At 40.1% G+C, this 22,983-nt stretch overlaps 1 protein-coding gene across 2 annotated transcripts; it reads left to right on the forward strand.

The window, feature by feature from the left end:
• The first annotated feature begins 5,935 nt into the window (after positions 1-5,935).
• On the forward strand, positions 5,936-18,337 carry LOC131985558 (homeobox protein NOBOX-like). 2 transcript variants are annotated; one of them, XM_059350734.1, is made up of 9 exons: positions 5,936-6,166; positions 8,893-9,620; positions 12,761-12,920; positions 13,024-13,130; positions 13,360-13,514; positions 13,607-13,743; positions 14,732-14,993; positions 16,551-16,867; positions 17,694-18,337. In XM_059350734.1, the coding sequence occupies exons 1-9, from the start codon at positions 6,136-6,138 to the stop codon at positions 18,149-18,151; spliced, it is 2,355 nt and encodes a 784-aa protein (XP_059206717.1). In that variant the 5' UTR covers positions 5,936-6,135; the 3' UTR covers positions 18,152-18,337. The 2 variants fall into 2 exon arrangements, with proteins under 2 accessions (XP_059206717.1, XP_059206718.1); XM_059350735.1 differs by lacking the exon at positions 5,936-6,166 and adding an exon at positions 6,248-6,400.
• Positions 18,338-22,983: the final 4,646 nt, after the last annotated feature.

Raw genomic sequence — 22,983 nt, forward strand, 5'->3', positions numbered from 1 at the left:
ATTTTCGCTTACTGTTCATTCAAATTTAGCCCCTCCTCCCAATCTCAAAATAGGTGAAAGATTCACAGATTCAGGTTTTAAATGTTGGGACTCAAAGGGTATTTCTTCCTTTTGGGGCCTCTTTGAGGATCAGGTAATAATAAAATATGATGTATCAAGAAACAACCTTTAACCTTTAACCACGTCTTTATTAATTGACTTGTTTAATGTCTCTGATATTGAAAAACAGATATTTTGCACTCTTGGAGATACATAAATCACTGTCATAAACAATTGTCTATACTGAGCTTTACAGTGTTATGCTGTAAGGTGTTATATGTCTTATTTCTGTTGAATGAAAATGAAACCCATTAAAATAAAAGGGAACACAACAGCACATTCTCGCTCCCAGCTCTTAGTCCGTGCCTTTCGGCATCAGATACAGATCAGCTCTTGGTACTCCTTTAGCATCTGTTTGGACACGTCAGGGACAGCGTCTTACTTTACATAGTGTCTTTCAAAATAAACGTATATGTTCACAGAAAACCATTAACTTAAGGCAACAAAATAGCTTGATTAAGGTTAGGAAAAACATGATTTTGGGTTAAAAACAACTACCTCCGTACTTACCTACTGGACACAGTTCCATTGGTGACATATGTGATGTAGAACATGATGTAGAACATGACATAACTATGTAAAAAAAGTTAATTTACAGGTCAAATAAACATAACATTACCTTTTGGCTTCACATGGGAATTAACGCTGGTCTTGTCGGTCAGTAAAAGGTGTCTATGTCCCATCAACAACCCCTCCTGCCTACCATAATTGGACTTTGGCACTCTTTGTTTCTTAGACTGTCTAATAATGATATAGATGGGTTTACATTGAAGTTAATGAAAAGACTGGTGCATCTCATACAGACACTAAAGGCTGTCTGTCTTTATCTGTCAAAGAGGGGCACTGACCAAACGTCGGCGTCTTATTAGTTGGGAGTAAGTTGAAAGGAAACTTCAGATTCATACTAGTATTGGAACGAGCTTTGTCAATTTGGTGTTTGTGAGCTTTTTGTAATGTTGTGCCCAAACAGTGATGCTCAAAAACATCCCAAACACAACAAAAGAAACAGAAAAAAGATCTATGCAGATGGAGACACTGCCAGACACTTTTAGTGGGTCATAAGTGATGATTGATGGGGGATTATTCTGTATGAATCTATACAAAATAAACAAAAAACAATGATTTGATTTGTATTACTAGATACCCCCAATGTGAGTGAAAAAATACTGCATGTTTTCTGACCCTTTAGATCCTTGGTGTTGGCTGTGACTAAGCTCCCCCCTGGTGCTGGATCGAACTCAAACTAGAGGCCCAGGATTTGTTCTTCACTCAGCAGTGAAACACTTAGAACAGTGTGATAAGAAGAAAAAAACAGCTGCTCAGAATGAGAATATATATTTTAGTAACCTACATTCAAAGGATCTCGCATGCAGACATGAAGTCTCACTCTGGTGTTAACACACACCAGCATTAGCTCGGCATTCAGACCATCTCTGACCCAGTAACTTTACACGCAACCCTGTATGCCGAGACGCTTCATCTGACAGAGCTACTGTATATATCTATACGTGTGATCGCAGCCTCTTAACAGCCTATTTACACTCTGTGAACTCTTACACTCTCTAGACCCTCATGGGAGGAACAGCTAGAGATGTTATTATTCTTATGTCATTGCATAAAAATGTACTTATGAAGTGATTAGATAAACTGTCTGTGGGGATTTGTGAGCACACACAGGAAGGGAAATTAATCTAAATAGAGCTATATATATATTCTTTGCATCAAACCAGATAAAAAACCAAGGTCACCTGATGTGGAGGAGTACCAGGGAGTCTGCAGATGGCTTTTCACTGGATCCAGACAAAACAACAAGCTGTCCTGGCCTTGAGTGGTGGGCTGCTGATATGGAAATGTGCTTCTCACAGAGGATGAGGGGGGTTTTATGTGAGCCCTGTTCTGTTTGGGAGGGGTAGTAACAGAGGAGCAGAAGCTGAACGGTAGTTGGGGGAGACAGAAGAAGGTTGAAGTGCTGAGGGTCCAGCCAGTACCCCATCTGGTGGGTAACAGTGGAACAACTGAAGCAAGAAAAATGGATTTTAACCCAATTTTAATGTGCAGTTTCACAACTTGCATGTATAGAACTGAAGAACAGATAGTGTGCTGTTAAATGTGTACTTTATCTAAGACTTTAAGTTGGTCTGTTTTAGGCCTTTGTGGAAAAAGAGGGTCAAAGGATCTGCTTTGTGTTTCCTTAATTTACAGCAGCAGTTGCCGATTTGGGGCATTGGACCCCCACAAGGACTCCCTGCTTAATACTGAAGGTGTTTGGTGATTATTAACTGGAGAGGAAAGCAGAACAAAAACACATTTGGGTTTTATAAACTCCAGCTTTTTAATGGGCTTCTTAATTGTATTTTCCCCTTTCTGTTTATATTTAGGCTTAATCTTTTGCTTTTTTTCTCTGAGTAAATTACAGCACATTTTCACCTTTAATGCCTCAATTAAAATCCCTCTTTGGTTGAAATAATCACAGCTTGTTTTGTGTTAAAGGTATCCAGCCCACCCCTTCAAATATATTGAGGTGAACCAACAGCAGATAAAGCTTGTTCCAAAACTAAAGTGAGTCTGGGGGTCGCGTTCACTGAACCCTCGGCTTTGACCTTGGACACCAGTGTTTGTTCACCTGTAAATGTACGTTTTATGTACTTCTTCATGTTCTACGTAATTTACCTCCCTAACATAACTGTGTCCACAAGTTCAGTATGGAAGTAGTTATTTTCAACCCTGTTCTTCTTTCCTAACCTTAAAGATGTGATATGTGATTCTGAAACAAGATAGATGATAGTTGAGTCTCATTCCTGGGTCTTCAAATACCGATGCTTTGGGTTGATAGCATAGATAAATAATGGACGTAGTCACCGTGACATCACGCATTGGTTTGTGGACTGCCCGTTGGAAGCCTCGAATTCAGCGTTTTACTTGTCGCCATCTTGCGCCGCCATCTTGTTTCCAATACGCGGAGCAGACCATATTTGGACTATAGAGGAGCGCGAGGGATCTGATCACTGACTACAGCCTCTCTACACCGGCAACCCGACTGAGAGAAGCTGCTGCTAATTCATGTTAGCATTAATTGGAGCATTAACTGGGATGTTAGTTTTGGCTAGCAAAAAAACAAAAACAAAATGTATCTTTCTTACCTCAGAAAACTGAGCAGCGACTCCTTTTTTGCAGCCAAACTTAGCACCTCCTGCTGGAATTTTCGGTGGATTGCAGGCTTAAGACACTTCCTGGTTGGCCTCCATGCTCAGACACGGAGATTGCCGCCTGGTTGATAGCAAAGCTTTTGTGTCTGGCAACCTGGGAATACGATTTAATGATCAGCTATCTTTCTCCAGAATTGAATACCACACCTTTAAACAAGCAGTATGTTACCTTAACTTAACTGTTTCCTGTGAACATGGAAGTTTATTTTGAAAGGACACTATGCATGTAATGTTAAGTTTTTAATAGACAATTCCTGCATAGTGTGCCTTTAAGGGATCACAAGGCCAAAAGTCTTGATACTCTTCAGCCGTAAAGCCTTTCTTTTCACAATTTATTCCTTATTCCCCATCACCTGTCTGCCACACCCACCTACACACCTGCGTCCACTTCACTCACCTGCTCTGTCTGGCCCCGCCAACCTCCTCACCTGCATCACCCACCTGCTTCTCATTCCCTCTCATTAGATCCAGCCACATATACCGGCCCAGATCCCTTGTTCCCCTTGTTGGTTCATCAGTTGCAATATGGTTTTCTTTTGTCTTGTGCTTGTTACCTGCCTGCTGGACCTACAGCTATTTGGACTCTTGCCACCTGTGTAAGCTATTTACAATAAATCACTGAGTTCATCCTGCTGCCTCCAACTGTCTCCAGTCCCCGTTGTCCTGCTTCACTAACCTTCACATTGCTTCAGTTTTCTGCTGTTTTAAGGTGTGTGTTTCGATTTTAGGACACATATAGTTCCTTCAGTATTTAACAGTTGAATCAACTTGCACTGGAAACCCAAAACACATTCAACGCATTTAAAAGACTCAAATTTCATAATAACCTAGATTTTTATTAACCTACAGTATAATTTTAGGGTGATGTGATTCTCAGTGGAATGATTCTTTTTCATTATCTGCTTCATGGATTGTTATTTTTAATACCCAGCTATACAAAAAAAGAACTGTGATAATAATAGTCAATTTCATTGCTATACTACACACACGAGTCCCAACAGAATTATTATTGCACACTGTAGTGAAACTACAGAAGTCATGAAGAGATAATTATACTATGAACCTTTAGACCCTGTATTTTTTTTTTTTTTTTTTTACTGTTGTAGCTTTTTGAGGTTGAAGTTTTAAGCTTTACAACCTCATATAGAGTTAGTTCAATTTAGGGGTCATCAGATGATTAATGAGGAAAGAAAAATCTACAGTAAAATCTGGGTCATTAGTGGCTATGGGTGGCATTTCAATGTACCTTTTGGGGAGAACTACATTTTTCTTGGGACTTGCAAAACAATGACTTGGTCCTGCCCCAGCAATTTACAGAAAGTCTGAATAATATACATACATATATATATATATATATATATATATATATATATTTAAATTAACCTTCATTCAACCAGATAAAACCAATTGAGATACAAATCTACACAGCTGTCAATGCTTTCAGCTCTGTAAATTAACAAAAAACATGCAAAACATTTAGCATATGTTTTTTTTATTTTAAAGGTCAAATTGCTCATATAATAGTTTGCATATGGCTGTTATATCATATTAGAATAAATTTATTGTATGAGGTAACATTGATAACATGTGAAGGCTGACGTATACAGTGATGGAAAAAAATATTAGACCATTGTTTTCTTCAATTTCTTTCATTTTAATTCCTGGTACAACTAAAGGTACATTTGTTTTGACAAATATAACAAAAATAGATCATAAGAGTTTAATTTAAGAGCTGGTATCTAGCTATTTTCCATGGTTTTCTTGGTAATAACCAAATCATTATCAAGAAAACCATGGAAAATGTCTAGATATCAGCTCTTAAATTAAACTCTTATCACCTATTTTTGTTATCATTATATTTGTCCAAACAAATGTACCTTTAGTTGTACCAGGCATTAAAAGAACAAGAAAGCAAGGAGAAAACAAGGGTGGTCTAATATTTTTTTCCATGACTGAACATAGAATAATTGGCAAAAAATAACATAATAAATTGATTAAGTGAAACTCAAAGCCATAACACCTGTCACATTCAGTGAAAAACAAACAAACAATACAGTTAACCCTATAAAGCCTGAACCATGAAATAATTGCCAGAAAATTCTAATTTTTTAAAACTGGAATGATTAGTGAATCTGCTGACAAATAAGAAAAAAAACAATATCAATTTGCATACATGAATTGTAATTTGTATCATATTTGACACATCAGGTCAGGACACAACATTTTTATCCTATTATCCTAAAACTTTGAATTTCCTTTTAACATTTTCCTTAAACATGCAAAATATTTTTTTCCATATAACACAACATCATACATCTGCTGATATGAAGTTTTCACGCTGCAATGACTGATCCACCAGTGGAACCAGCATATCATTTTTGATACATCTGGTATTTTTGTGCAATTTGTTGCTCAGTTTTTTTAAAATCTTCAACACATGTATACATCAGGTTTATCAGGAAAAAAAATATCACACTGATGATGCAGAGGTCTCAAAAACTTGTGTATCAAATGTAATACACTTGGCTTTATAGGGTTAAAAAAAATGCTGTAAATTGAGGGTCAGTTCGTTCAGGGCAGGTTGCATTAATGTTACATGTGTCAGATTCATGGTCAGATTGTGTCTACAGGTTGTGATTGGGCCTGTTCTGGCCTCTGATTGGCTGGCTCAGTCTCACCCTTCACGCGATAGTTGTCGGTCACACCGCTGCGGCAGGTAATAATCAATCAATCAGCCTCATTAGCCTGCAGTCCTGGAGCAATCCGCTCCGTGACCCTGCGTCGCTTAATTGATTATTAGTGCAAGTTTATTGGTTTTCCTACTGTCGCAATGGAGGAAGACTGTGAAGCTGAAGAGTTTGGTAAGGACATTTAATTGCTTTATTGGTTTATTGGCGACCACGGACATCCTCTACTCATTTCCTGTGTCTTTTTCTAAACTTTGAAAGACTTGTGAAACTTTCTGCGTGTATTTAAAGCTCATAATCTTTCCTGAGAGGTGCAGCTCCCCGCGCTACTCAGCTCCACAGAGACAGTTTAAGAATTTAAAACTCGGCTATTAACATTCACGACCCGGTGTTTGGAGATGGGGACAGGTGAGCTAGTTTAGCTGCAGCTAGCAGCCCAGAGTTAATTAACGGTCAGGTGAGGTGGCACGAGGCGCAGGCACAGCTGGGACACTAATTAAGTCACGGCAGGCAGCAGCTCCTCGTGAGGATGACGTTTATCAGGTTTTATTCAACCTCCGGGTCACCATGACTCAGGAAATATGGAAAGAAAAGGCTCCTCCAACATTTTGTGATTTCCTACACTATATGCACACTTCCAAATGAAATAATCAGTATTTACAGCCTGCAGTGGCTTCAGCTATCATAGCCTATAATATAAGATGGAATAAAATATATCTTATCTTTAATTATCAGTTGCAAACAAGGCCACAGCCTGGTTTTAAGATAAACAGGAAATAAGTCCACATGCCCTCTAACAGATGAACCTCTGAAATGTGTTTTTATCTGATTCTGCAAAAATGCCAAAAGTATCTTGTTCCAAATCCTTAAATATAAATATTTGCTGTATTTCTTCATATTCTATGAGAGTAAATTGAATATCTTAAGGCTTTGTACAGTTAATAAAAAGAAGTTTGAAAGTGTCCGCTTATGCTGTGGGGTAATTGCAATGGTTATTCTTTTGTTTTTACTATTTTGACCTTTTATAGACCAAAGGTTTAATCAATTAATCGAAAAACTTATCAGCAGATTAATAAAGGTGAATATGGGTGTAAATAACAAGTTTCATCAGGATATAATATAATATTGATATATTGACAACAATACTACATGTCATTTTATTATTTAAAAAATAAATCAAGATAGGCCAACAGGAACTCCTTATCAACCAGTTTGTATCCGTCATATAAAGTGGTTCAGAACCAACATATTTGAGACTAGGGTTGCAAAATTCCAGAAATTTTCAAAGTTGGAAACTTTCAATGGGAATTAACAGGAAAAGTTGGCCCTTAAACATAGTTGTGGAAAATATATTTTAGCATAACGTTGATTAAAACAACCAGATTTCATCCAAGTACAATTGAATATTTCTACTATTCTTGATTTTTGAATGGTGGGTTTGGGGGGAGATGAGCAATAATTAATTCAACATTCAGTGTTTCTGTTGTTCAATAAAATAATTGATTGTTCAATAAAATAGGTAAACTTGATAAAGTTCAACTTACAAATACATCTGTTGAAATGTCAAGTTTAGTTGATTTTGCATATTTCCAAAATTCCTCAGCTTAACTTCCCATGGAAAGTTTCTGGAAATTTACGGAAAAATTTTCGCCCCTTTGCAACCCTATTTAAGACCGAGGAAAATTACCACATTTATCATTTCAATTGCGTGTGCCATCGTTAACTCACTGATCACTTTATTAGATACACCTTGCTAGTACTGGGTTGGACCTCCGTTTTGCCATCAGATCTGCCTTAATTCTTTGTGGCATAGATTTAACAAGGTGCTGGAAAAATATTGACCATATTGACATGATTTGTCAGCTGCACATCCATGTTACGACTCTCCTGTGCCACAAGATCCCAAAGGTGCTCTAAAAACTTGAGGCTGTGGTTTCAGGACCACGTCTGCAGACCACATTTCTAGGAATGTTGTTTTTTATGACAGCTACTCCATTTAATGCTGTAGTGGTCAATGTCTGTTGCTATTCATCCACTGACAATGATGGGCAGTATCATTAGAAACTGGTCCTAGAAGTGCTGTCCTGAAACTGCAGCCTTTACTACTGCAGAGATGGGGAAATCCCAGTAGATCAGCAGTTTCTGAAACCCACAACCACGCCATCAGACTTAAACACCTCTCTTCCCCGTTTCAATGCTGGTTTGAATTTGAATGTCCTAATGCCTAAATGCATCAAGTCAACAAGAAGTTAAATAGGTGTGCCTAATAAAGTGGATATGCAAAGAGTGTCAATTTATTTTATACATTGAATTATATACACTGAACTCAATGTCCTTCACATAAATATTAAGAAAGCAAATCAAAGATGTAAAAAGATACAAAAAACTCAATGAGAAAATACTACTACTACTAAAGATAATGATGATAACAGACGTTTACAACAAGCACTGAGGAAGACACACACATAAATAATTCTATTAGAACGGATGTTATACTGAAAACGTTGAAAATGCAACAGGAAAAAAATGTTTTAAGGCTGCTTTTAAAAGTAATAAGAGTCTTCAGGGAGCTTGCAACTGGGAGCATTAAAACCGAAGGCAGTCTCACCGTATCATGAACTGAGTCTCGGCACAGCAAGAATACAAGAGACAGATAATGATCCTGATATTTTAAACAAATCTAACTGGAGCAAGGCCAAGGCAGATCAAGCTAATTTGGTGATTTAAGCACGTGTGTAATGTTTAGGAAATTTGACTGCGGCATGTTACAAAATCATGTAGAAGTTTTTTTCTGGTCTGATTTGGATTAATAATAGAGGCAAAGTACAGATAGTTGACCCCATGTAATCTTAATAATTAAAGGTCCAGGCTTCACATAACTTGACTTCACTCTGTTCCAGACTGTCCAAGCCTTCTGTGTGAGGAACTGGAGGATTTGGAAACAAAGAATGACCAAGCGAGGCAGAGGAGGAGGGAAGGAGAGGAGGAAGTGTTCAATCAGAGGGAGGATGAAAAGTCTGGAGAGGAGACAGACCGAGAGGACAAGGAGGGGGAGGAGAAAGAAAAGACAGTAGTTATGTCAGAAAAGGAACTGATTGCGACAGAGGGAGAAGAGGAGGAGCAGGTGAAGCCAGAGAGTGGGCCGGGAGCGGAGGAGGCACAGGAGGTACAGATGGAGGAGGTTGAGAAGAAGGAAACAATGGCTGATAAGCGAGAGGACAAAAAGACAAAAACTCTAGAAGAGAAAGATGAGAAGAGAAAGAGCAGGAGGAGGCGAGGGAAGAAGCAAAGTGAACGAGTGAGAAACAGGAGAGGTTTAAAAGATGTTAGTGAGCGCTTTGAGGAGGAAAAGGAGAGTCAGATACAGGAGATGATGAGCTCAGAGGAGAGCTTGGCTCTGTCGGAGCCTCCCATCGGACTGATGAACAGCTGCGACCTGTCTGATCCTGTCTACCTGGGCTGTGGGGGGACAGGGCTGTACTGCCCCCCGGTCCCTCTCCCCCTGCTGTACCCCTCACAGCCTCCAGTCCCCATCCAACCTGCGCCTCCTCAGCCTCACGGGACAAAAAGGCCACACAGCCCCCTTCTGCCTCACAGTGTCCCCCAGCACGGCCCGCAGCCTCTCGAGGTGAGAAGAGACTGTCATTGTTTATCAAACACTTGCTCACTTAACACTGTAGGAGCTGTGATCAGACATAGTGAACAACATTGAGCCTGATCTTATTTACAGCTTTTTAACTCCTCAACACTCACTGTTTCCTTTTATTTCCCCCTAAAAAATACTTTACTAAGCATTGTTTTGCTGAGTTTATGTGCATAAAATATTTATCCCCCCCCCCATATTCTAAAAAAAGATAATATTATTACTAGGGGTGACCCTGAATAGTCGAGTGTTTAATGGTCCCTTTGAAGAGCCTGATTTGTTTTCCAGTCTCTCAGTCTAATTGAGTCAAACGTTGCTACTCTTACGACCAAAGAAAAAACTATTTGATGATCAGTCAACTATGGGCAAGACTTGACTTGATTTAAACTATAAAAATCTTATTCTGAGACACCACTTATTCTTACTAAGCTGTTGACATGACAGTGAAATGAAAATAAATATGCCACCAATATTCCTGTTTACATGCAGCCATGCATACGCTGATTAACGTCAAACGCTCTGCTCTCTCTGCTGTGTTTGACAGGGGTTGATGCCCTAACATGTTGTTTATCTCGTCAAAATATGGACAAGTGGAACGGCTGGAGCTGCTTGTGTTATTTTGCTTCTCTGCATCAGAATAGGATTTGTTTTCCAAATTTCCAGCAGTGCTGGACTTATTTGACCGTGTAAACACAGCTTCCCTGTTTTCATTCTTCATCCAACTTTTCTAAAAAAAAAAGGTTGGCTTTGCGATATTTCAAAACCTTAAAATACCTTTGGCTATCCAAGTCTTTTATAATGTTTAAAAGTAGGAGCATTTACTGATTCATATCCAATGAATGCTGCTAATTTATATGGAAAATACTACATACACAGAATAAGGCCATGACCTGTATCACATTTAAAACATTGTCATAATTGAAACAATAGAGGAATATTTGTGTGCATGTAAACATGTGGTGGACAGTTGTAAGTATCAAAATTGATGTAGCAAAACCAGAGATAACATCTTTTTCATTACACAATTTCTTTCACTTGCCACAACCATTTGCCTACCCATAATGCACCTTGGCTCATGACAGTTCAGTTGGAGTTCTCGGGTGTTTATGCTACTGTCGTGGCAGTTAGTGTCGCCTGGGACCTCTCGCCTCATGCAGATATGAGACGTGGCTAAAGAGGTCTGTTAAAGTCACTTCTTCCTAAGTCCATGGCCCCAGATTGTTTTTATTTTCCAACCTGTAGTCTTCAGACCAAACTGACACAATTTATCCGATTTTGCACGGCTCCCTGTGGAGCTAAAAGAGGATTTGTGCAACTTTTTATTTATTTATTTTTTACATATGCAATACTTCCCAAGACCAGTAAACAAACTTTGATGTGTTAAATTGGAATAGTTCCCCTTTAAGTGGCTTTACAACTGGAAAACGCATCTTATCACAGACTGTGAGACATATTACATATATTACACCCTCAGCGGCTACTTTTATTAGACACACCTCTGCAATCAATTGCAATTCCGTACAACAGCTCTTCCATAAAATCTGCTCTTGCAGACATGTAAAGTCTAGGTTTTGGTGACATTGTTTGACATTAAATGTTTATTGTTGACATCATTGTTAAAGGTGGTGTTACACTTGACTACATTATAGAGGTGTTTCAGATGTTTTAGAGGTGCAGAATATAAGAAGAAACCTCTGAATATAAAGCAACACCACCACTACCTATGACCCCAGTGCAACAACACATGATCAAATTAACACCTCCATGTGAAAAACTGAAACATTAAAGGCATCATGAAAGTCAACTTGATGTCAGAACAGTTGCATCAGATTGTACCACTGAGTGTGTTTGTATCACCTTGCCTCACTTTTCATTTAAGCTATGTGATGGTTATGTAATATCAGAATATTCTAACTAAAATTCTCCATGTTTTGTATGACTGCACCACTAAATCTAATGGAAATATTATGCATGTCTGCAGCTTCGTTTTAAACACATTTTCCCCAAATTCAACCTGACAGTTTTGAGATCTTTGAAAACTTGGGAATGTTTGCAAGACTTTAAAATAAACTTCTGTGTGTTTGAATAATGTTTGGTTGTGGAGCACGAGGTTTAACCTCTTCAACCCAACAGAATACGTTTGTATGCGAAGGTCTCCAGGTTTCTAATAATAACTCATTTGTCATGTATAATTACAGAGTAATACGTAAGAAATTATGCACACCTACAACCTTTTGCAATATTAACGATGCAGCTGTGAAAATGGCATCCTGGATTTTAATATGTGGCTCAGTGTGTGGTGTGGTGGGATCAGTTGGGGAAAGAGCTTTATTGAAGTATAGGAAAAAGCACATCTGCAAAGCAAAATCTGACAAATGTCAAACTGTGTCAAATCATTTGATCTAACTGTGAAAAATATGTGTAGGGGAAATGGGGACTCTGTATTAGAATTTATCCTCGCTTGACAGTTTGGCTGCACCTACACCACGAGGTAATCTGTATTTTAAGGAAAGTACCCAGAATAATAGATAATCATAGGCAAATTAACATAGATAATGCAAATTTGATTTCTCCTGATTTGAAGCCTCAAATGTGCTCTTAATAATAAAAGTATAAATAAACCAGGAAGGCAAATGTGAACCTTAAAATCCCAGTGTGGCCGATGAGTGCATCATATTGGATGTTTTGTGGTGCATCGAGCCTATTTAGTACAGAGAGCTCTGGCCATCAACAAGGTGAATAAATCGGTGGATATATTGGTGCATCCCTGGTATAGATATATCAGCATCACATATGAGAGGCACAAAGACAAAACTGGAAATTAAATACTTCTTCTTTGAAGCTGTGAACCAACTTTTGTTTGCAGAAAATCATTATTGCATTGCTCGTTGTGGGCTGAAATGTTCAACTGTGCACTTCTCGGTGCACCTCAGCGTTGTTTTGGCAGACAAACATCTTTTTGGTCTACACCTCCGCTTTCGACATCTGCTGAAACATTTTCATAAAAGAGAAAAAATCATCATTAAAAAACACACATTTTTTTAAGCAAAAACATACTGAATCAAACAATATTTAACTGATTGCATTTTAACCAGATGAGTGACTGTATGTGTGGTTCATGGCAGATGGAGATAACCCAGGTTTACTCCACCCGACGATCCATTCGATACAGCAGCAGGGGTCGAGGCCGGGCTCTGAGCTTCCCTCTGCTGCCGGGATTAGAGACAGTGGACAGCTGCCTGCTTCCTCCTGCACGGAAGAAGACACGAACACTCTACAGTACCGGTAACCGAGCTGTCAGTTTGTCCAGGTGCGTTCAGATTTGATTTTGCAAATGGTTGACCTTCATGTGGTGTGTGTGTTTGTGTGCATGTGCAAATGCGTGCAGATCAGTTAGAGCATTTAGAGGCCTTGTTCCAGGAGGACCACTATCCTGACGCAGACAAGAGGAAAGTCATCGCTGCTTCAGTTGGTGTCACACCTCAGAGGATTATGGTTAGAAGTTTCCCTGACTCCTTTACTTATTGTCTATCTGGTGACGCACCCCCTACAAGAAAGAATAATTAGCAAACAGGGAATTAAGTTTTCTCTCTCTTTCTCGGCATTCATGCCCTTCTTTCACCTCCCCTCTCGTCCTGTTTCCCTATATTTTCTCGCCACCATCCTCAGACATTTTTCTTGATATCCATTTTATTGTCCCCCTCTGTGTGGTTCTGTGAATTAGGTCTGGTTTCAGAACCGCAGGGCTAAGTGGAGAAAAGTGGAGCGCTCCATCACATCGAGGGTTGAACACAGACAGAGCAGAGCTGGATGCAGCAGCAGCAGCAGCCCCCCACTTCACCAAATCAATCCCAGTCTGCCCACACTGGCACCCAACAGGTATTACAATACTATCCCTCTGGTTTTTTTTGTCTGCACATGGTGTAAACCTGATTTGATGTATTAATTTTTATGTTTTTTCTCTTTTTCAGTAAGGGAGTGCCTTCTTTTTCTAGTCACTTTACCAACAAGCCTCCCCAGTTCGCCCCTGTAGCCCTGTCTTTCCCCGCCCAGTCCAACCAGACTCCGCCCTCCTACAGCAACCTGCTGGCCAGCCTCAACAGCCCAGGTGTTAAACTCCACATGCATGTACACAATTATACAAAATGTAATGCTCATTACAAGGTCATTGTGCTCCATAAATACAATTCAAAATAGGTTTAGTTTCTGTGGAGCTATCCTATTTCTCTGACTTAACAGGAGTCAGGGTTTACTAACTGGTGAAATGGGATCAGGTAGCACGGGAGTGGTACCTTCTCCACAGCTGGAGCTTTAACAAAAAACATTACGCTGCAAAGTTCTCAGAAATTATTATTATAATTATTATTTTAGATTTTCTGTTAAAATAAAAAAGTCCACTCGGTGCAGTCCAAATCTGCTCTCACCCAGGTGTGCCGAATGATTAATCCCACTTGATCCTAACTGTTTATTAGCACAGGTATCACCCCTAAACACTATATTAGGACAGGTGTTGTGCTGCGTGCAAATACTCTGGCACATGCCTTACAATTGGAGAAAAAAACGTGAAATTGCTGAAATGTTAAATAAACTTAAACAAATTAATCATGAGAGTTATAGTTATGATGTTTCAGGAAAATCAAAAACATATTTATAAAAAATCTGCAAACAACACAAATGTAAAACATGCAATAATCTAATATAGAATATGAGAACTGTATTATCTGTTAATCTAAATCTGATTATATGACAATCATGCATTATCTTCAAATTGGACAAACAGACTGGACTGAAATTGCTGTTGCGATGATCTTTTTTGTATTATTATTATTATTCTCACTTTCATTGAAAAATATATTAAAACGATCATGGTGTGATTTTTGTGAGGATATACACCGAACGAAGATAGGTAGATAGATAAGCCATTTTGACACTTATTAAAATAAGATATACCTTGATGCTGTAATAATTCATGAATTGAATGTAGCTAGGTTTAAACTCACACCTTCCCCTTCACATGTTGATAGTAAAATTCCCCAGAAATCAAACCACAGCCTCGCTTTAATCTCACTGTTTAATCTCCATGTGTCATTTTCAAGGTCAATCCAGAATGAGAGATATGGGCCAGCACCAGCTTTCATCTCAGGGGGGGTTGGCAGAGTACCACCCCCGCCCCATGCACAGCCCTCCCCCACTGCGACGAGCCAGTCTCCCCCTTTTCACAACGACCTACAACCCTGCCAACCCAACCCCACCTCTCCTTAACACCCTGGCCCACACTCCACCTCTGTTCCTGGACGCTCTGGAGGGGGGCTCCGCCATGGCCCATCGTGACACCCAGTCTCTGCAGACTGACACCAGGTCAGCTCGGTTCACAGCAGACATGACATGAATACTAGAAGATGATTTGAACAGGGACAACGAGCACTAAGGATGACAGGGGGACAGAATCTGCAGACAGGAGCAGGGATCCTGTGAAATACTGATCTAATGATGCCTCAGACGGCGCCTGTAATAGTGGGGAGTCAGCTTCATCTGGCGCTCCGAAATATTTGAGAGATCATGCTGGGAGACATCTCTGTTAGTAATTGCTTTGTACAAAATTACAATTGTTGACTGCAATTATGTATCAAAGCACAGCAAAAAAAACTCGCCTCCAACTCAAGACAATACAAAAGCAAACAATGAATATCAATTAATGTTCCTGTTCGGCTGTTAGGAGACTTGAAGGTTCAGTTCACCCATGTTACGGAAGAAAAAAACAAAAATACAAGTTCATTTATTTTTATTGATTGGTTGTCAGTGTTTCTGTGGAGTCACTGTAGAGAAAAAACGATGCTGCTTTTGAAGCTTGAGTGCAGTACTTTTACATATAAATGAACATCCATTATATTCAAGCCCTTTCCAAACGAGTTCTCACAACGCTGATTAAGCCTATCGCTGCCAGAGAGAGCTCTCTCTATTTCACAGTAAACCGGAGTTGTCAGCCTGGTGTCTGCAGCGACTTTCCTGCACTGTTGAACTGGAGCTTGCTTAGTGCTCTTAGACAGGCTGGTATTTGTGAAATACTTGTGCAGTGCCCACTTAAAACATGCCTGTTTGCAATTATTTGAACAGGAAGACTTAAAAAAGAGCGCTCCTGGGGGTGGGGGAGATGCTGTTAGCTCACCTGCAGGCATCATTAGCAGAAGCCAACAGTGTTTGTGTAGTTAAAAAGTCCACAATGCATGCTTAAATATTTTTTGGATACTTAGAGTGCAAATATATATTGACCTCCACTGTATTGTGGTGACAGCGGGAGTCTCTGGAAAACTTTAATTTGTCCAATACTTTTGGTTTTCACCACATGAAACTTGTGACAAACATGGCAAACATTACCAGTTGAACATCAGTATGTTAGCCTTAAATCTCTGTAGCTTCACAGACAACACCATTCATTGTCAATGGGACTTGACATGGCTGTGTGTGTGTGTGTGTGTGTGTGTGTGTGTGTGTGTGTGTGTGTGTGTGTGTGTGTGTGTGTGTGTGTGTGTGTGTGTGTGTGTGTGTGTGTGTGTGTGTGTGTGAGAACTGTTAGCGTGCTGTGATGACCGATAGCTGATGTGAGTGATAAAATGATCATTGTATTTATCAAAGTCTCACAAACTATTTATGTTGTGCTCTTTCTTTGTGGATAAAGTTATTGTTCGTCACAATTCTTTCACTGCTTTGCGAACAGTGCAGCCTTCAGCCTTCACAAACACCCCCTCATGTTACTCCTTGCCCTGTAGTTTTAGAGTGATATAAGGACAGGCTGGATCAGAAATATATGGAAGTATCTGAGCATACCATATATACCATAAAAGTATCTCTGTAGTAACTATACATATTTATTTGTGTGTGTGTGCCTGTCTAAATTCTTCTTTGTTTTGTCCTCAGTTCTCTGTTTGACTTTGGGGAGAAGCTTGACTACCTGACCTCAGCTCAGCAGAACAACCCTCTGTCCTACCAGCTCCAGACCTCCTACCCCACCAGCCAGCCCCAGCACCAACCTCAAGCATCTCTGCCCCGCATGGCCTACCTCACCCCCTCCCCCTACCTCACCCCTAACCCTCCAGATTCCAACCCTACCTCTTACCTGACCTTTGGCCCCGGAGGAAACTCCACTGGCATGGTGACCTACTCCAATGGAGGCCACGCCTACTTCCAGTCCCAGAGCGCAGGCCAAATCCTGCTGCAGTCGACTGGTCATCACGGTGAGTCACTGGGATGACATTTTATTTAGAAAAAATACTATCAGGTATTTTACCTAGTCAGGGTATGTAAACAGGAATATTAGCAGAATATATATTTAAATATATATTTGTTTTCATTAGCTATATAAACGGCTCAGTAGGAATATTAAATATGTGTGCAAACCACAAGCCAACAACATGACATTTGAAAAGGAATGTTAAACTCTGACAAAAGTTGAAAAGGAAGGAAAATAAATTTTGTGCATGTTAATGTAATCGACGAAAGAACATGATAAAAATACCACTTTTGCTTCTGGCCTCCTGAATCCCCACTCTTTCTGTTTTGCAGTCAGTTCTTGATCAGGGACTGCATTATTAAGGGACAAAATGTATTTTGTCGTTTCTCCTTTTATTGATACTGACTTAATAACATGTGAGGAAGACGTGCAACAAAGGTCCCAAGCCAGAATCATCCCGGAGAGTATTAGTTACACTCAGAAAGCAGGATGCGCCAGTATAACTATTTATTGAATATGAAATGTATGAGTCAGTATCAGCAGATGAGAATGATGTAGCAGAATGATTGCTGCGGGATGGGGAAGGCTTTGAGGAAGAGCCACTGTAGCTCCTGGGCTCTGCGACACATAACGGACCAATGAGAGATGAAAAAGTGAGAGTCATGATGGGGCACAGGAAATTAAAACAAACAGGTATGCAAGGTAAAAGGCATTTATAGACACATGATGGGAAGAAGGGTGTGTAACATGTGGTCTTGCTCCTGAACTTGAGCCTAATTAACTCCATTAAAGCTCAGTTTTCACATTTGAATCTGTGTGTTTCCTTACAGGTGGGATCACAGCGTACCAGTCGTACCCGTGGGGCAGCATGTACAGTCAGCCGGCCATCCACCAGCAGCGTACTCAGTGCCCTCCAACCTACCCCGGCAGCTTGGGAGGTGCACGAGATCACCAGCCAGCCTCCTCCACCACCCTGCCTCCCCCTTCATTCTTCGCCCGAGGGGACCACGGGCCCCCACATCCCAACTCCCAGCGCTCATCACACACCCATACACACACCAGCAGCAGCAGCAGCAGCACCACTGTCCTCCCTCCTGTGTCCACCCTGCGGCCCTCTCGCCTCAGAGCGGAGATCACTCCAACCAGGGCTACATCCCTGCTGCCTTCTCAGGTCAGCCCTGCCTCTCCACACAGCTCTCCAGTGCCATCTTATGTCAAGATTGAGTATGACAGCCCCCGAGAAATTCACAGCCACTTCCACTGCGACTTCTCCCCTATACATTTTTGAGTTCTTACACTTTTGTTTGTGTGAGAGTGTGTTTGAAGTGTTAATCTATCCTTTGTAAATATGAGTATTTCTCTGTTTTCCATTTCTATTACTATGAGGATGTTGTCAGTATGAATATTAATGTAAGTAGGCTGGGTTGGGCTGCGTTTAGCTTGGCTGCAATAAATCCTCCTTGTTCTGGTAAAACTTTTCTTTGCACTATTTTTGCTAAGATTTAATTCTGCAGTTTCCCACATAGTATTGCTCCAAGAATTCATATTAATGAGAGAATTTTGTTGCAGACCGGACGGAGAACAGTGTGGGAGATGGGTTAGAGGGAAACTTTGCTGATTTTCGGCTTCGTGTCACTGCAGTGTGAGTAGTGTATGCAGATGAATTGTGTCTGGCGTCTCTCCATGTTGCCAATGCCCAGAGCTTCCTGCTCATTTACCAGCAAAAGTCCACAGATGACGCAAAACACAGGGAGCTTCTGGCGCTGACAACATGGAGGAAGGCCAAACAGTGTTCATCTGCATACACTACCCACACTACAGAGACACGAAGCTAGCTGAAAACCAGCAAAGTTTAACCTAAATTGCCTAATTTTAGACAAAGTTGTTCTTCACAACCCCATCAGTATATGCATGCCTGTTAACAAATCATAAACATTTTGATTGTGTTGGTTCCCAAACAAATAAATAAGCCTTGATATAAGGTAAGAACATGACAGCGAAAAGTGCACAAGAGAGAGAGGGGGGTCACTTTATTTTTTAAGTCTCAGTAATTAACATTTTCATACAGTATATAAACATGTAACACATGGTTCATAACACACTGTGATGTAGTTGTAAGCTGATATGAGTGTATATTAATGTATTTGTCAACAACTAGAACGTAAAAGGCTGGTGTATAAACAAATAATGATGACAATATAGTAAAACACAGTACTTACACAGTAAGTATATTGAATTTGTTATTAGTAATTCATTGTTATTATATGTTATAATTGTTGACAAATATTTTATATTACTAAGCATGTAAAAAATATCCTTACAGCTACATTATAGTGTGTTATAAACAAAGTATGAAATTATTATATACAGCTTATAAATGCTAAATAGGGGGACTAGAAATAAAGTGTTAGACCTAGAAACTTTATTGTTTATATTTAAATGCTTACTTTTTATTTTGACATGTTTGGGACGTTATGGAGCATCACCCTTTGGGCACAAAGCTAGGAAAACAGTGGAAAAATTGCTGAAAAAAGTAAATATAGTGAGGCGAAAAAAAAGAGAAGGGAAATCCCATTTTAAATCATCGGGAGGTTTGCTTTCATCTTTGTTAAACTGAGGAGGTGGGACATGTTTAAATGTTGAATTTACAAAGAAGAAGAAAAAACAAAACAAGTAATCCTGCCTAGTATGCCTTTAAATAATACAGTGTCGTTCTGGGACTGGTTGCAAATGTTCCACGGCTTGGTAACAGTCCACAGCCCTGGGGTTGGGAACCTCTGTTTATGCCGCTTATAAGGTTTCATATCTGTGTTTTAGCCACAAGAGGGCACTGTTTCTTCATATCAGATGACTGCATGCTGGGATTTATTTAACAGCATGTCGGTTTCTCAGACATCCCTCCATTGGGGGTGTCTGACAGTCACTAATCCGATGGAAGGGAAGCAGGACAGAGTCATTTCTAGGGTAGAGGTATCCCAGACAGTCAGTGATACTGCCCAAATCCTTAATCTGTGTTGCCATCTGCTGTGTTCACACACTAACTGCACTTCTCTGTTTATTCTTAGTATGCAAGTCAGTTGTTACGGCTTGTGGAAACCAAATCCCTGTATGAAACTCCGCCTCTGAAAGCGCTGAAGGCATTTTCCTGAGACTAGAAAAGACGTTTGGGACCATCGTGTCATTTTTGCTCTCAGTAGTGAAAGTAAAACAAAAAGTTTTCTTGTTTTAACTCTAGTTAATATTCCTGGTTCGTAGTCCTGCTGTATGTAAAGTTTGAAGTGAAGCTTGGATGATGATGTGGGAGTAAGAGAAGGAAATGTTTGATGAGAGTGAGGAGGAGGTGGCAGGGACCAGGGGAGCAGATAAAGGAGGGGGAGACGGAGTGAGGAGGCAGTGTGTTGGTCTGGGAACAAGGGAGGAGAGCTGAGATGAGCTGTTGCTATGGGAGGAGAAGAGGATGATGGGTGGGCTCTGCCAGCAGGCGTGGGAGGGAGAAGAAGATGGGGATGAGGGAGGAGTGTGTTTGTAGCACAAGGGGTTCTGGGATGAACAGAACTGTTGGTTATGTAACTGCTGTATTTGGGTTTTTAATGAACCTCTCTCTTCCTGCTCACTGGCTACTGAGCTGTTACTGTTGGCAGGAGGAGCGCAGCATAAACACACGCAAAACACACACACACACACACACACACACACACACACACACACACACACACACATAAAAACTTCATCTCTCAAACTCTGTTGCATAAAAGAAACACACATTCATTTCAGTAATGGAACCCTGCATGTGAGGGCTCTATTCAAACTCAATGCAGCAAAGTTTCTACTCTGGATTTTCTGGTTTTATTTGTGTATAGGTGAAGCCCATCGCTGTGTGTATCTCGTGTCTGTGTGCACAGTTTCAGCTTTCTTTGCGTCCATGTGACAGTAAGCCTGCATGTGTGACTGAGGAAGGTTTCATGTAGGTTTAACTTTGTAATTAATTTTTCCACGACTTCCCTGGTGTGAACAGAGAGTGCTCAGAGCACAGCTGGAGGGCACGTGTGTGTGTGTGTGTTTCTGTAAATGTGTGCATGTATGTGCATATGTGAACGTGTGTAAGCACAGGTATGGGATGCTTCTGTCCACCCCGATTCTACCGTGTCAATATTTACTCAGTATTCTGAGATTTGAAGAAAGGGAACTTGTTTCAATATTTATGGATGTGGTCAAACACGAAATCCTTGCAGTCTTTCCAAACCCTGTGACTGTATGCACGCACACACACATGCACACACGCTCACACACACACACACACAGCTTTGATACACTCAAGTAATGGAGTTTATTGATATTAGTGGACAAAGTTTATTGATATAAATGATTGGAAGTAATAATGTTGGTTGGGGAACAAAGCAGAAACACGGTTTGGAGATCCTCCAGTGCTTTGGCTCTCTGGTTCAGATGGAATTAGCGCGTTAATTTTTAGGTTTGTTTTGAAAAGATACAACAAATAGACTTGTGTTGGGTTCGTAGGAACAGGGGACTCGAGGGAGAGTGGCTGGGGAAAACAACAACTTACTGGATAACATGAATAGTTCTGTCTGTTTAAACGCTGTATAAACATTAAGACAAACAGTGGAAGGGCCAGATTTGACAGAGATAAAATATCTCACCTCACTATGTTGATAGTAAATATATTTGCTGAGAGTTGTTATTTGAATGTGGCCTTGTATATAAATGACTAATGGCATGCAGTGTGGCTGAGATGAAGGAATGTGTTTGTTTTAGACTTGTTTCCATTTGCTCTTTGGGTCTGGCAGTGCTATTGTGATGAATATTCTCTAAACTGAGCTCCCCGAGGTGGTTTGGCTGTTGGCAGTAAAAGAGGGACTTACAGGAACATTTCCTTTTTCAGTTAAAAAGCAAATATGCTTTGTCTTTATATTAGATTTATGTTTTGCTACTGGACGGAAATGAGAGAGGTGGAAGGGGAAAGTGGGTAAAATCTGAACTTTTGGGGTTTTAGTAAATTTACACAATCTTTCACAACTTGAAAATGTGATATGATTAGTGCTGAGGAAGGCTGATTTTAAAGGGATAGTTTTTTTGAAGTGGAGTTATCTGAGGTAATTCATCAATAGTCAGTGTTTTACCTACAGTAGATGGCGGCCAGTATGCCCCCAGGCAGGAGTACCGACACTGAAGCTAAACCATCTACTGCTGTGGACGGGGGCAGCAGCAAAATGTATTTTAGCCACATAAGAAAAAACTCAGTTTAAGTGTACGCTATAGTTAGAATATTTTTAGCGCTTTACCTTGCTGTCACACAACCCTCTCTTTAAGTTTATACGGGGGAATGGAAGCGGTTTTCTGTCCTAAAACCACCATGCTTTATTGACAACAACAAAATTTTAACTCGCTGTACAAGAAGGATCAAGGGAGTTCCTGGTCTACTGCTGCCTGGATCTGTTACTTTGTTTGAGTTATTTTGTGACTTTCGTGTTTTTAAAAGTGGTTCAGACTCACCAAAGTCGGACAATAACACAAACAAACTAATAGTCAGAGGCAGCAGGAGACCAGCAACTCTCGTTTTCTGTGGTGTAAAAATGACTGTTTTTGTCAATACAGTCTGGTGTCTTTGAAGAGGGAGAACGAAACCACTTCAGTCCCGCCACATAAACTTAAACAAGACTGGACAAGATTTGGCCTGTTGGTCAAAGAAAATAAGGCATTTAAAGTTTTCTTGGTGGACAAAATTAAGTATTTTTACTTCTTTCTGACACTTGGTGAATTTAATTAAAACTGTCCTTCTGGCATTGATCACTACCGGCATATGATTAGAATAAGACAATTTTCAGATTTTCTTTATTTCTCGTGCAGATAACCATTTCAGTTTAATATTTATCAAATGAATATAAAGTAATGAAACTGGAAACTTTGCTATTTACTGGCCTGCTGCCAATTGTTCTGCCTTTTTCCTCATCAAAGGCCCAGCTCTGCGTCCGGGCTCCAGGCATGTATTCACTTGATGAGGGCGCCTTCAACCACAGGGGTTTCTCTCTGCACATTGTTTTGAACTGTCTCCATCACTAGCAACCATGACTGTTTTCTCTTTGTTAGAGTAAACCACATGTG

Source organism: Centropristis striata, chromosome 14 (genome assembly GCF_030273125.1).
Source record: "Centropristis striata isolate RG_2023a ecotype Rhode Island chromosome 14, C.striata_1.0, whole genome shotgun sequence".
NCBI lineage: Eukaryota > Metazoa > Chordata > Actinopteri > Perciformes > Serranidae > Centropristis > Centropristis striata.

What these genes read in the sequence shown, in the direction of transcription:
- LOC131985558 (XM_059350734.1), top strand. Translation starts at nt 6,136, where the DNA reads ATGGAGGAAGACTGTGAAGCTGAAGAGTTTG. An exon ending in ACGGCCCGCAGCCTCTCGAG is followed by an intron (nt 9,621 to 12,760) that starts GTGAGAAGAGAC and finishes GGTTCATGGCAG; the next exon opens with ATGGAGATAACCCAGGTTTA. An exon ending in TCACACCTCAGAGGATTATG is followed by an intron (nt 13,131 to 13,359) that starts GTTAGAAGTTTC and finishes TCTGTGAATTAG; the next exon opens with GTCTGGTTTCAGAACCGCAG.